Source organism: Thunnus maccoyii, chromosome 13 (genome assembly GCF_910596095.1).
Source record: "Thunnus maccoyii chromosome 13, fThuMac1.1, whole genome shotgun sequence".
NCBI classification, from domain to species: Eukaryota; Metazoa; Chordata; class Actinopteri; order Scombriformes; family Scombridae; genus Thunnus; species Thunnus maccoyii.
Genome location: NC_056545.1, coordinates 1,450,202 through 1,465,697, shown reverse-complemented (window position 1 = coordinate 1,465,697; position 15,496 = coordinate 1,450,202). Strand labels below are relative to the sequence as shown.

Sequence of the window (15,496 nt, the reverse complement as noted above, 5' to 3'; positions counted from 1 at the left end):
AATAAAGCAGCACTGAGACGCAGGAAAAGAAAAGATATAAAGAGACGATTCCAGTGAAAGATTCTCATCGCTTTTATGTAATTATCAGGGTTTGATACATAAATGAGATTAGTGTTTCTGTTCCTTTACTGAGACAGAGAGGTTTCAATCTAGAGCTGAAACATTTAATAATTAAATTAACAATAATTTTCTTCTATTATATCATAACCATTAAAATGTCAGAGGAGGATTTTTGCTCATTTGAGTTAAAAAAATAAAAATAAACTGAAAAATAAACTGAAATTTTGAGTGAAAAAGTAAATTTACTGTAAAAATATGAAACAGATAAAGAACATAGAATACAGTAAAATCATTTCCATGTATTTACTAATTTAAACCAATGAAAAAAAACCAGTTTGTACATAAAGAAAGAATCACATTCATTCTGCCTCAGGTGTTTGTGGGTGAACTGACCTCTGACCTCTGACCTCTGACCCCTGTTATCTATCCTGAGCTTCTGATTGGTGGATGAACAATCGTGTGTTAATTGGGTTCCAGCTGTGATGACCTGAGTTAATGATCTTGAACGCCATCACCGTCTAAACGAGCACACAAGTGAAAACAGGAGAACAGTGTTTATAGTTTTAGGAAATGGATCTGCTGGTGGATGACTTCATGGTTTGGATGGTTTAGTTAATGGGACCAGTTATAGTTTGTAAGAAAAACTGTAGAAATTAAAGCTGCAAGCAGCGTCGGTCGAGACCTCGCACTCCGGCCCGATGGATCAGATCATTACTGTTTTTAAAAATGAGGGATATTTCTTACAAGTGTGGTGTGCTTTTATTTTGAAAGTTTGATTGACATGTGTACTGTCAGGTGTGTAGAGACAATAAGTAACTGCAGCTGGACACAGAAAAATACTCATATATTTGAATGGAGAGTGTGAGTGAACCCACACCTTTTTGAACATTTACTGCTTCCACATAGTTTTAGATACAAACTTCATTTGAACTTTAAATGAGTCACGAGACCTTGACCTTTGACTTACAAATCTTGAATTTACATGTGTTTTCTAGGGGTTCATTTTTACATTTTATCAAATTTTTCACCAGACCTGATGTACGTGCCAAATTTGGTGAGTTTTTGAGCATATTTAGGGGGTCAAATTTAGGTCTGAAGTGGCGTAATAATAAAGAAAGAAAGAAAGAAAGAAAGAAAGAAAGAAACACAAAAAACAACAGGGTCCTCGCCCTCAGGCCTTTTGGGCTCGCTCCCTAATTAAAGCAGTTTGGTTGAAATGATAGAAAGTGTTTTTAGTCAGGATGTAAAAGTGGTGATGGACATCCACGGAGGAAGCTGATCAGATTATCTGTAGAATATTCACTATATAAATATAAATACATATAAAACTAATTTAGAGCCAACAGCTGTCATGAGGCTGTAACAGAGCTTCTACATGGTTGTACTGATTGTTATTATCAGTGAAGCGACTGGAAGAGACGAGTGAGTCATCAGCATAGAAACTACAGCTGTTTTTAAGGTCTGAAATTCTTTAGTAATGTGACAGTTTTAGATAAAAACATAACATTCATTTCTTCAAAGAATTCTTTGAAACTTTGAATTTCATATAAGCAGAATTTACTTTAGAAATATAATTTAATTTAGAAAATATAATAAAATATAAGTAAATAAATATGAAGAAAAGTTTTAATATTATGAAATATTTACTTTTTTCATAGTTGAACATTTTGTCAGTTAAAGTTAAACTCCAGCCTTCACACTGTTTACTTTAGCAGAGCTGTGTGTGTGTGTGTGTGTGTGTGTGTGTGTGTGTGTGTGTGTGTGTGTTTACACACAGAATTACACTGACGTTAAAGACGAGTTTTGAATAGTAAATCGGAGAAAGAGACGGGTGCAGATACTTGACTAATGAAAGAAATTAAAGTCGATTAATCAATTAGTGGAAACTCTTTTTAAACATTATTAACTGTTTCAGGCATTTTTTTTTAAAGCAAAACTAAAAATATTTCACTTGTTGCAGTTTTTCACGTGAATATTTGCTGTTTTATATCAAAGTACACTGAATCATTTTGGATTTTGGACTGTTGCTCAAACAAAAAAAGCTCAGAGAAATTATGATAAACATTTTTCATTTTATCGACTGACTGTTTAACTGCTGTTATCAATAATAATAATAATGTTATCAGAAGGCAGTGTTCTTATTAATTTCTTATTTAATGATATAATTTATTGCTCTATTATTATTCTGTTATTATCGTTAGTATTTATTGTTCAATATATATTTATTTATATTAATTGTTATTATCATTTTGTGAATGTGTGATACTGTTAATGCTGCTGTTAACACTGTAGTCGGTTTTGCTGTCTTTCAAAAATTAATAAACACTTAAGTTACAAAAAACAAAAAGAAAAAAGCTTTTAGTTGCAGCTGGTTTGACATTTTAATATTTATTTGATATGTTTTGATGATTTATTCTGTTGAAATGTTTTACAGCTGCTTTTATCCTTCAGCTCAGAGACGTGTGTGATGGAGACATGTGATTTATGACGCTGCAGCACTTTAATAAATAGACTTTTTATTACTGTGAACCTCAGAGAGCACACACACACACACACACACACACACACACACACGGTCACTAAGGTTAATAGAGTATGCAGATGTAAATGTCCTCCACACCTCAGTAATGTCTTAATGCTTCCTGTTAGCGGAGCGTTGAGTACAATGTGTTTTAACGACGTGTCTCTGTGTCTCCCTGCAGGATTGATAAGTCAACCGTCAGCGCTCTGAGAGCTCGGTGAGTAACAACACAGACGTAATGTTCCACCAACCCTTAATAACAGGAATGTTACATAATGAAGCTCATCGGTTCCTACTGGAACGCTTTAAAACACCTCATAAATGTGTACTTTTACTTTTAAACTAGAGCTGTAAGCAGGTTTACTGGAGTCCAAACACATCACTCAGAACCAAAGACTCATTTCATTGGTTGATTGGGAAGTTTTTTAATTAGGGACAGAGCCCAAAAGGCAGAGGACTCCTGTAAAACTATTGTTTTTCATGTGTTTGTTTGTTTGTTTGTTTGTTTCTTCTTTCTTTATTTATTATTACGCCACTTAAACCCTAAATTTGACCCCATAAACATGCTCAAAAACTCACCAAATTTGGCACCCACATCAGTTCTGGTGAAAAATTTGATAAAATGTAAAAATTAACCCCTAAAGTGCCCTCAAAATGTGCTCTCTAGCGCCACCTATGTAACTAAAATGGCCGTCACGGCCCATAGGAATGTCGTAGAGAGATCAAACCAAAACTCAATTATTCATCTCATCAAGACCTACAAATCATATGCCAACATCCCTGACCTAAATCCAACAGGAAGTCTGCAATTAGCCTTTCAAAATAAGACTTTGCACCAATTTTAGCCCCCAAACAAATGCTCCGAGGACGTTAATGGTATCAGCTTCAAACTTTAATAGACGACTTATGACACTGTGCTGAAAAAAAGTTGTTAAAAACTTTGTAATAACTTGAACGGTTTGGATTTAATAAGCCCTGAAAGTTGCAGTGCCACATCACCCTTACAATGTAAACCAATGGGGAGGCAATCTATGGGCATGAACTTTGTGTCAAACAGAGGCTTCTGACGTCTAAACTATAAGTCTGACCACTTTCAAACCTGTATCAATGGATTCACCACGAAATTTCCTACTAAAATATGATTTTTAATGTAAGATTTGGTCAAAGTCATGGGATTTATGAGGAGATTTCTCAAGAAGCAAAATGATCTGATCCCGCCGGGCCAGAGTGCGAGGTCCCGACCAGCTCAGCTCAGCTCTGCTCTTCCTATTGTTCCTGTTGAAGAAACAGTTCATAAATATGTAGTTTCATGTTTAAAAAAGTCTCAGTAATTCTCCAAATCAGCTGGTTCGGTTAGTTTTTAACAAACAGGAGGAAATAGTGTGTTTGTTGGGGACTATTTTCAGCGGCGGATGAATCCACATGTGGTGCTCTAGTGGGTGTTTCTGACAGCAGGTGTATTAGTGTAAGTGGTGTAATATAGTGGTGTAAAGTCATAGCACACGCAATAATAGAATATTGATAAAATGTGTTTTCTTCATCATGGAAATAACAAATTAACAAAAATCATCACAAGGTACACTTATTTATTTGTTTTCAAAGCTTTCAGTCACATGTCCTGTTCTTCCTCCACAAAGTACAACTTTCTTGCAATCCATATTTTCAGAGTAATTTACCGTAAAGGTTTTAAATGTTGTCTTTGATTGTTGCTTTGAAAACTGGAATATTGGAAAATAGACAACTAGAGTTTATTTATAAATCTATACGATGGTTTGACAGTCAGACAAATTCAGAAAACATATTAAATGTATTAACTTTCTCATATTTTGGAACAGATTTTTTAAAATGGAAGACTGGATGAGCGTTACATGGATCTAAACTGAGCTCAGATTATTATATTATTATAATTAAAGCTTCAAACCAATTACAAGTGGGGCTGCAGCTAACGATTATTTTCATTATCAATTAATCAATTAATTCTTTGGTCTATAAATTGTCAGAAAATGGTTAAAAAACACAATTTCCTGAAGCTCAACATCTTTAAATGTCTTGTTTTGTCTGATGTTCAGTTTACTATCACATGAGATCAAGAAAAGCAGCAGATTGTCACATTTAATGAGGTGAATTTTCTGCACTTTTGCTTGAAATAACTCAACGATTTATCAATACTGAACATATTTGCTGATGGTTGAAGCCGTGATTAGTAGGACATCGTGGTGGGTCAGCAGACCGGCTTTTATTCCGCTTATATAAAACCAGACTGAGTGTTTGGCTTCGAGCTACAAACTGATGTTTACGTTTATATTTGGAGCATCTGTTAAGAACTCGGAGCGTCTTCTTTTCTGTCTCCGTCTGAAGCTGATCTGACAGCGGCGTCTATTGTTCAGCTGCATGATGGGATACGGTCCAGATGCGTTTCTGAATAAAAAACTGTCCTGATGGTTTCTGCTCGGGCCGTCAGACACACTGAGCAGATAAAAGCGGAACCTCAGGGCTGCTTTCACGGCTGAACGCTGGAGTTTGTTCTGCAGTTTCTCGTTGGGAAAAGTGTTTTGAAAGTTTTAAACCTGCAACTAACGATTATTTTTCATTTTTAATGAATCTGCAGATTATTTTTACATTCAGAAAACATTCAGTTTATTATCACATCAGACTAAAGCAGCAAATCCTCAAAACTGAAAAGATGAAACTAGTGAAAATGTGTCGTTTTTACTTGAAAAATTAACTTTAATTTATTAATTTATTAATAAAATAAACTGTTTCAGTTCTATTTTCAACACAGATCTGATGTTTTCAGCTCTTCACAGTGACGTTTAAGTCACACGATTCATGATGTCATCAGACAACAGGAAACACTTTTTAAAGTCCAACTAAAATCACATTTAATCATCGTCTTTGTGGTCTAAAAGAAAAAAGTTAGGGAAAAGTCAGAAATGTGGTGGTGTCTGTGTTTGATTGACAGCAGCTTGGGGGGGTGTGTCGGTGTCTGTGTTTGATTGACAGCAGCTTGGGGGGTGTGTCGGTGTCTGTGTTTGATTGACAGCAGCTTGGGGGGTGTGTCGGTGTCTGTGTTTGATTGACAGCAGCTTGGGGGGGGGTGTCGGTGTCTGTGTTTGATTGACAACAGCTTGGGGGGTGTGTCGGTGTCTGTGTTTGATTGACAGCAGCTTGGGGGGGGTGCTGGTGTCTGTGTTTGATTGACAGCAGCTTGGGGGGGGTGTCGGTGTCTGTGTTTGATTGACAGCAGCTTGGGGGGTGTGTCGGTGTCTGTGTTTGATTGACAACAGCTTGGGGGGTGTGTCGGTGTCTGTGTTTGATTGACAGCAGCTTGGGGGGGGTGTCATTCAGAAAACATTCAGAAAACATTCAGTTTATTATCACATCAGACTAAAGCAGCAAATCCTCAAAACTGAAAAGATGAAACTAGTGAAAATGTGTCGTTTTTACTTGAAAAATTAACTTTAATTTATTAATTTATTAATAAAATAAACTGTTTCAGTTCTAGTTTCAACAAAGCGTTGAATAAAAATCTGAAACTCATCACTCATTGGCGTCCTGTAGGCAGATTGCGGCTCCTGATTGGTCTGGAACATTTAGTTTGTAGATTATAATCTTTATTTTATAACTGCTGCTGGTTTCCAGTGATGGAGGCTTGTTTACTTCTTCCGGCTGATTTGTCTAAACTCTGTGTCTCCTCTCAGTGTTTCTGCTGCAGGCAAATTCACATATTCCACAAACCTGAAGGTGAATCTGAACTTTTGAACTGTGCAGCTGCTGCCGGCCTCTCAGGGGTTCCTCTGCTGCAGCTTTTCTTTCAAACATACTTTCTTTTAACGGTCTCATATAAACTATTCAGTAAGTCAGACGAGGTTTCTCTTCGCTGCCAACGAGTATCATCCTGCCTTTTGATCCGATTCAGAGTCGCAGAGGCGGATTTTCTTCACTGAAGCACTTCTGACAAATCCTTCAGTTCCTGTAAAGGTTCAAGTCAGAGACCTGAATCCTTAATGAAATCTCCCGCAGCTTATTTTACTCCAATCTGCTAAAGACAAAGCTGATCTCTGTTAGCTCGATGCTAGCAGGAAGGAGAGTAACTAAGTACAGTTTAGAGGTACTTGTACTTTACTTGAGTATTTCCATGTGATGCTACTTTCTACATTTCAGAGGGAAATATTGTACTTTCTACTCCACTACATTTATTTGACAGCTTTAGTTACTTTTCAGATGAAGATTTGACACAATGGATAATATAACAAGCTTTTAAAATACAACACATTGTTAAAGATGAAACCAGTGGTTTCCAACCTTTTTGTCTTTCGACGTCTTACAAAAAGCAGTGTGTAGTCGGGGTCACATTTCACATGTCTATGAGTTGTTAACAGCTCCACCAAATAGTGATTTTTCCCTCTAAACTTCTCACATGCTTTCATTTCAATAAATGTTCAAATGATCCAATATTTCAGCAAAAATCAAAGATTAGAGAAAAAGTCCAAAAACTGAAAACAGATTTGTGTATCAGAACTTTGTTTTTTCTTCTTTCCTCTCCCATTAATCATCTCACCACCCCTCAGATTTATCTGCTGACCCTTTGGAGGGGCCCGACCCCTAGGTTGGGAACCACTGGACTAAACTAGCTAACTGTATATAAAGTAGTGTAAACTAGCTCCACCTCCAGCAGCTACAACAGTAACATGCTGCTCTAACACTGATGCTTCACTATTAATAATCTAATGATGTCATATATAATAATATATCAGTCAGAGGGACCAAACCACTACTTTTACTGCAATACTTTAACTACATCAAGCTCATAATACTTATGTACTTTTACTGCAATACTTTAACTACATCAAGCTCATAATACTTATGTACTTTTACTGCAATACTTTAACTACATCAAGCTCATAATACTTATGTACTTTTACTGCAATACTTTAACTACATCAAGCTCATAATACTTATGTACTTTTACTGCAATACTTTAACTACATCAAGCTCATAATACTTATGTACTTTTACTGCAATACTTTAACTACATCAAGCTCATAATACTTATGTACTTTTACTGCAATACTTTAACTACATCAAGCTCATAATACTTATGTACTTTTACTGCAATACTTTAACTACATCAAGCTCATAATACTTATGTACTTTTACTGCAATACTTTAACTACATCAAGCTCATAATACTTATGTACTTTTACTGTAGGAGGATTTTTCATGCAGGACTTTTACTTGTAATGGAGTATTTTTACTTTGCTGTATTGGTACTGTTACTGCAGTAAAGGATCTGAGTTCTTCTTCCAGCTGTTCGTGTTTTATTTACTTATTAAATGATGTTTTTCTTCTGATCTCAGTGACAGAAATCAGCAGTTTGATGATTGAAAGTGATCCAGACTGTGGAGTTTTGTCTGTTTTCTGATCTGCTACAGTTTTAATTTGCAGTTGATACAAACTCAACATTTCCTCCATGTTTACTTGTTGTTTTGTTAAATTCAGTATAATTTTCACGTCCACATCACTACAACATTAGTCTCATTTCATACTCACAACTCTGCTGTTTAACAGTTCTCAGTCACTAATTATTAAAGTTACTGTTAACAGCAGAGTAGAAGTGATTGGAATTAATTAGTATATTAGTCAAATATAAAATAATTTGAAATAAAATGTATTAAAAATTATAAATAAACCTAAAAATATTAAATTAAACATTAAATGAATATGTGCATATAGTGTATGTCATACATATAAATGTAACTGGTGACCCAACATCACTGTATGAGTCATACATGGACGTACACAAGTGCACATATGAATTTATAATATACCGTGTTTCCACACTGTAAGGTATCTTTATTATAAGGACATATATGCAATTAAAATGATTTAAACATATGTGGACAAAAAAATATACTTTTGTCCAATATTATATCAGTATTTATATTCATAATGTATATATTACAACTAAATACAAACTTAATTTCATATATTTGCAGGTATATATCCTTGACCAAAGTCACTGTAAATGATAATTCTACACATTAAAATATATATTTAAAGATATAATGATTTAAATATATAATTCAGATATACACTGACACAAAGTGTAAACACATTTATCTATTGATCGGATATATTTACACACACTGATTTATGATCATTATCATATAGGTTTGTCCTTTATAGTGACATATATGATCTATATATGGAGACATCAGTTTACAAACATGTTGGGTACACGAGGACACACATGTGACTGACATGCATGTACACATGTGTGTGTGTGTGTGTGTGTGTGTGTATGTGTGCCTGAGGGAAGGTGACCCGTCTATGTGACAGAATATTCTGCTCTCTTCCCTCCAGCAGTTTTTCTTCTGATTCACAATTTATCATCTGTCCATCAAACTTCTCTCCATTCATTCTCTCTCTCTGTTTACCGTCCTTCCACAGTCTGTAGTCAAGTTTCCATCCACTGCTGCTGTCTGAATATCAGCAGATCAACAGCAGGTGGCGCTAATTCTCCAGTTGGTGTCATTAAACTGTTGCAGAAGAAGAAGACTAAATGTGATGACGTCATTAAAACAGTCAAAGCTCACATGATGGAAAACATGATGGAAATATGACGTTTCTGATAGTTTCATGTATTGATGTGAGGAAGGTTACAGTCTCCTCATCATCATCGCTCCACACACATCTGATGTTTTCAGCTCTTCAGTGACGTTTAAGTCACATGATTCATGACGTCATCAGACAACAGGAAACACTTTTTAAAGTCCAACTAAAATCACATTTAATCATCATCCTTGTGGTCTAAAAGAAAAAAGTTCTTTAGGGAAAAGTCAGAAATGTGTCGGTGTCTGTGTTTGATTGACAACAGCAGGGGTGTGTCGGTGTCTGTGTTTGATTGACAGCAGCAGGGGTGTGTCGGTGTCTGTGTTTGATTGACAGCAGCTTGGGGGGCATGTCGGTGTCTGTGTTTGATTGACAGCAGCTTGGGGGGGCATGTCGGTGTCTGTGTTTGATTGACAGCAGCTTGGGGGGGCATGTGGTGGTGTCTGTGTTTGATTGACAGCAGCTTGGGGGCGTGTGTCGGTGTCTGTGTTTGATTGACAGCAGCTGGAGGGGCGTGTCGGTGTCTGTGTTTGATTGACAGCAGCTGGAGGGGCGTGTCGGTGTCTGTGTTTGATTGACAGCAGCTGGTAGCTTATGTTTGTTTAACAAAGTAAACAAACTGCTGTGGCTACGCGTCATGGATAGACTGCGTGTCTTTAACAGGGATTTTGAGCAACGACCAAACCAGCATCTAACGGGTCCAAAGTGACATTTGCAGGTATGTTTACATGCTGTTTAATGTGCTGCAGCTGAGCAGCTGATTAGCTACCTAGCCTGCTAACTGACGTTAGCGGTGAATGTTTGTTTGGTGGCTCGTTCAACAAGCTGCAGGACAAGACGTGTGTTCATGTTTGTAAGTTAGAAAAGAAGGAGACTTTAGCAGGAAGCTAATGTGGGCTGTTGTGTAGCAGGATGCAATCAGGCTCAGTGTGACCGTCTGCTCTGCCGATGATAGAACAACACGTTATCACTTTATTCAAAGATTTGATTTGCTGTATTGAAATAAGGTCTCCAGCTACGTAGACGGATGATGAAACAGTAATTTAATGGAAATAATGTAAAACTAGGGAATCATGGAACAAAAGAATTTAAAATCTAAATTTCTCTCTTTTGTTTTCTGATTTTTTCTGAGAGGAGAACACATGACGACTGATTTACAAAGCAGATATTTTGCTGTAATAGATGAAAGAAGGCAGTTTAATTATAATTAGACTGTAGGATATTTAAACTTTTTTTCAAATTTGGAAATCTGTGGAAAAAAACCTCAACTACCATTTTGCTCATGCTTTCAGTATCATCAACATTTTTGCAACTTGTCAATTATGTTAATTAACAACAGTGTCTCATTATGTCGAGAGAAAACATGATTCAGCAGCAATTAATGTGATTTCAAGGAGACGGAGTTGTGCTGCTGTAGTCATAAACAGTCACAACATCATTAACTGTTTTATCATTTTTTATCCCATTAAAATTATACTGGTATCATCATGAACAATATGATGTCGTCGCACTAATATATGTGCATTCAGTTTTATTCTAACCACTACATTCCTTCACTGTGGAGAATTAATAATCACAACTGTTAGTAGTGATTCTCTTCTCTCTCAGCTCTGGCTTTTCTCTGTTTGTTGTTTTTGTCTTTTCTCTCTCTCTCTCTTTTCCTCACAATATTCCCGTTTCCCTCCATCTGCCTCTCTCTCTCTCTCTCTCTAAGTGATTAAGGCGTTATAATCCTGATGGTCCCTGACGTTAGAGAGAGAGAGAGAGAGAGAGAGAGAGAGAGAGGAGGGCTGGTGTGTTAGATTTGAGCAAGATGCTCAGTAACCGACGGTAACGCCACAATGCCGCACGACCACTGGTGAGTCTGGCATTTCTCCTCATCCTCCATCTGTGTGTGTGTGTGTGTGTGTGTGTGTGTGTGTGTGTGTGTGTGTGTGTGTGTGTGTGTTTGTGTGTGTGTGTGTGTGCTGCGCCGTTTCTTAAAATTTGACTGAAATCCATTTGTTGATGCGTTTTCGTGTGACATCATGAACAGACGATGCGTTCAGGTGTCTGTTGTAATATTTAGGTTACATGTTTGTATTTTCTACTGTGAATATCTGATGTGTTTATATGTGTTGTGTATGTTTATATGTTTAAATCAGCCAATATGAACTCTGAGTTTTGGTTGTAAATAGTTTCCTCCCCCCCTCCTCCTCCTCCTACTATGAGAAATGACTGCAGCAATCGAACTCTATCAGGCAGAAAATTAAACATATGCAGCATGTTTCACATCTGGAAGGTAAATAGAGAAGAAAATGTGTTCTTGTTCTATATAAAAGATGAAAGAAAATAAATCAATTCCATTCAAATTCTGACATGAAACATTTGAAACAATTTGAATCAGCCCGTAATATTAACGCAGACAGGAAAGAGTTATGATAGATAGATAGATAGATAGATAGATAGATAAATAGATAGATAGATAGATAGATAGATAGATAGATAGATAGACCAAAAATTGCATTAAAATTCTTTTTTAAAAACAGACAAATTTCGTCATAAAACCACTTTCTCAAATCATTGTTTTTATTTTTGCAGCTCTGCATGTGAGTCAGATCATATTTCCCCAAAATGCATTAAGCATGCTGTGAGTGTGTGAGTGTGTGTGTGTGTGTGTGAGTGTGTGTGTGTGTGTGTGTGTGTGTGTGTGTGCAGCTAAAGGGCAGACGGTCCTTCTGTCTAGAAACAGAAGCCAGCAGCGTCTCCTCTCCTGCTGCCGTTGTTGTTGTTGTTTATGTTGTCGTCGGTTTTCTTTTTTTTTTTTTTTACGCCGTTGTTGTGGACAGTGACTCATTTGCCACCCGACGAATATAATTAGCAATGTGTGTGTGTCTGCAGGTGAAACAGAAACACAGATTTCCCAAAAAGTCAGTAAACACACAGATTTATTTATTTTAATACAGAGCAGTAAACGCCTGGTGATGTTTGTGTGTCGGTAGAATAAAAGAACGTCTTGAAAAGTTACAACAAAGTCCAACAAATTAGGAGCGTTTTCTAATTGGCGCCCTGATCCAACTGTGTCTCCTAGAAATGGCGTTCAAATATGTTTTGTTAGAAACGTAATGCTGTTGAATTACATTTTCTCTCAACATGATGAGAAAATGTTAAACGACGTATTTGGCAAGTTGCAAAATGTTGGTAGTGAATGTGTGAGTGAAACGTTCAGAGACGACGTACCTGGTTGTTTTCAGATGTCGCAGTAAAATCTCAGCTGGTAGAAACTACAGCAGCATGAAAGTGTTTGTGGTTGTGTTCAGACTCTGGCAGCACTTGGTTCAGGTCAGAGAAAGATCCAGAGACCTGAAGCTCAACATGTTCTACAACCTCCTCCCTCCCACTGCAGAGACACATATACATGTAGCTTCATTCATGCCACTAAACGTTACCTGGGAATATAATCCAGGCAGAGATTACGCTTGTCGATGCAACTGCAAAACAGTTTAGTTGTATATAAAGGTCATTTCTAGGAGACAGTAATCAGCAGGAAGACATGACATCATCTGTCTGTGTTACTGTTAAACAGTAATGATGTTTTAATGATGTAACAACGCTGTGGTTCAGGTCTGGTTAGGGTTAGAGATGATGGTTTGGGTTAAAATGATCATTTTGTTAAGGTCAGAGAAACATGTGGTGGTTTAAAGTTACTACTTCCTTAAAGTTAGACCACCTTCATCGTCACGGCAACAATAATAACCACAGGTCTAAGGTTAGGGGACGATCATCCACCCGCGTCTGTCCACATATATATAGTAGAGGTGTGCCAGAATACAAATGTTATTCGGCAAAGCACAGACAGTAGGGTTGTTTTACAAATATTTGTTTCACACAAATATTTTAAAAATTATTTGTTTTCGGGAAGAAAAATAAAACAAGTCAAATACCAGCGCAGGTCAGTTACATCACTATCTCAGTGTCTCTGCTCTGCTCCGCTGTGACGTCACATCCACCTGCTACATGACACACATTTCCTTATTTGGACATCACTCCCAGAGATAAAACTGAACTACTGACACACACTTATTGTAACACTTTAGTTTTCTAAAATTAAAAGTGTAATAAAAACAAAAACAGGATTTTTAAGCTTTTTTCCACTTTTATTCGAAGACAAATCCAAATAATTTTGCTGCCTCAACAAATACAGACACAAATACAAATACTGGACCCTCTGTACATCCCTAATATATACGTATATATGTGTCACAACTATTACGGCCACTAGATGGCAGCTGTCACTCAAATGTAATTATGTGTCGTTTTTGGGCGACTGACATTAAGATCTGTTGGGTCGTTTTTCTTGGGAGGACAAACTGCAAAGCGTCATTCGTCCACATAAAATAGACCCAGAAGCTCGGTGATGTAGTGACACCCTGCAGGGCTGAGTAGTCAGCTGGTGGGTCAACTACTGTAGCTGGTGAGCTAACTGCTAACACGCTAGCCGGCTGGTGTTTCCATCCAACTGTTTTCATTCACATTATAAATTTGCACATAAAAACACTCTGGAGGTTTAAACACTTGTAAACATAAAGACAACACAATTACAAAATTTCAATTTACATTGTTAGTTTTTTTCCATTAAAAGTCTCCTGCAGCATGTGCAGTGCTACTCATGTGCATCCTAACTTGTCCTGAAAACAACAATATATGGCAGCCTGAGTGACACATGTAGTGATTCTGCTGTAAGCCTTTAAATAAAGGGAATTAAAAACAAACAGAAACATTCAATATTTAGTCAGAGTTTCACTGGTTTATTTGTTTGTTGGAGGCGTTTGTCGCTCTGGGTTTGTGGTATCTCAGCTGGTCCCTTCAGCCTGCTCTGCTTTCAAACTGAAATTCTTCCAAATCCTTGATCGTTCATGGCTTTTCTGTCCTGCTCTGTCAGCTCGTGGTGACAAATTCAATCCGCTGTGTATTAGCTTCATGGACGGATGAGGATTTGGACTGAGTCGTCCGCCTTGTCACTGATTCTGTTTGTGATTTTCATGGACGGGATCTCGAGGTGCAGCCGGAGGGAGCAGAGTGTCTGATAAAACTGACCTCCAGATTGTTTGTTTTTTTTTTTCCTCTGCTTGTTGTGGATGATGTGGTTCTGGTGTCTCCGTCAGACCGTGACCTCCGCTGCACACTGGGACAGCAGACAACAGTATGCTTCAAACACAGTGCTTATCAGACTGTTTAACCTCTTCCCCTCTCACCTTTACAATGTCCAAACTGGAGAAGCTGCAAATAATATGTTGCTGCTCTATGGATGGAAATGTTGGTCTGTCGGTCCATAGAGAGACAAAGTGAAACCAGAACTTCCAGGTTCTGCTCCAGAAATAAGAAAACCTCATTAAAAACCTCATTAACATGTGTAACCCTGCTAATAAGTAAAACTCAAAGCCTTGGAACAGAAGCTTTCTCAACAGTATGTTTGTGTGGCTCACTGCATATGTTTAGATTAAAACAAAAACACACAATATTTATGTTTCTAGCAGCGTTTCACGAATATTTCCCATAAGTCTTTGAGGTTTGAGGGCTAAACGTCACGAGACGAGTCCATTAGAGATGCAAAACTGAACCGATCACTACAGAAACTACGGCCCAGTTTGAATATGTTATCAGTTATCAGTTCCACAAGGAAACAAAAGTCCCTGTTCCCCAGAGAGCAGCTGTCCAATGAACTGTTATAGTAGTATAACAGTTCATTGGACAGCTTACCAATGACGTGTCACGTAGATATTTCTGACTGATATATTATTATATATGACATCATTAGATTATTAATAGTGAAGCATCAGTGTTAGAGCAGCATGTTACTGTTGTAGCTGCTGGAGGTGGAGCTAGTTTACACTACTTTATATACAGTTAGCTAGTTTAGTCCAGTGGTTCCCAACCTAGGGGTCGGGCCCCTCCAAAGGGTCAGCAGATAAATCTGAGGGGTGGTGAGATGATTAATGGGAGAGGAAAGAAGAAAAAACAAAGTTCTGATACACAAATCTGTTTTCAGTTTTTGGACTTTTTCTCTAATCTTTGATTTTTGCTGAAATATTGGATCATTTGAACGTTTATTGAAATGAAAGCATGTGAGAAGTTTAGAGGGAAAAATCACTATTTGGTGGAGCTGTTAACAACTCATAGACATGTGAAATGTGACCCCGACTACACACTGCTTTTTGTAAGACGTCAAAAGACAAAAAGGTTGGAAACCACTGGTTTCATCTTTAACAATGTGTTGTATTTTAAAAGCTTGTTATATTATCCATTGTGTCAAATATTCAT

General features: G+C 37.2%; 1 protein-coding gene across 1 annotated transcript in view; it reads left to right on the top strand.

Moving 5' to 3' along the window:
* LOC121910938 (rap1 GTPase-activating protein 2-like) overlaps window positions 1–15,496 on the top strand; it is a 55,226-nt gene that overhangs the window by 9,194 nt on the left and 30,536 nt on the right. Inside the window, exon 2 of the mRNA XM_042432337.1 lies at window positions 2,763–2,798. Coding sequence (XP_042288271.1) covers window positions 2,763–2,798 — 36 coding nt within the window. The remainder of the gene's footprint in view (window positions 1–2,762; window positions 2,799–15,496) is intronic.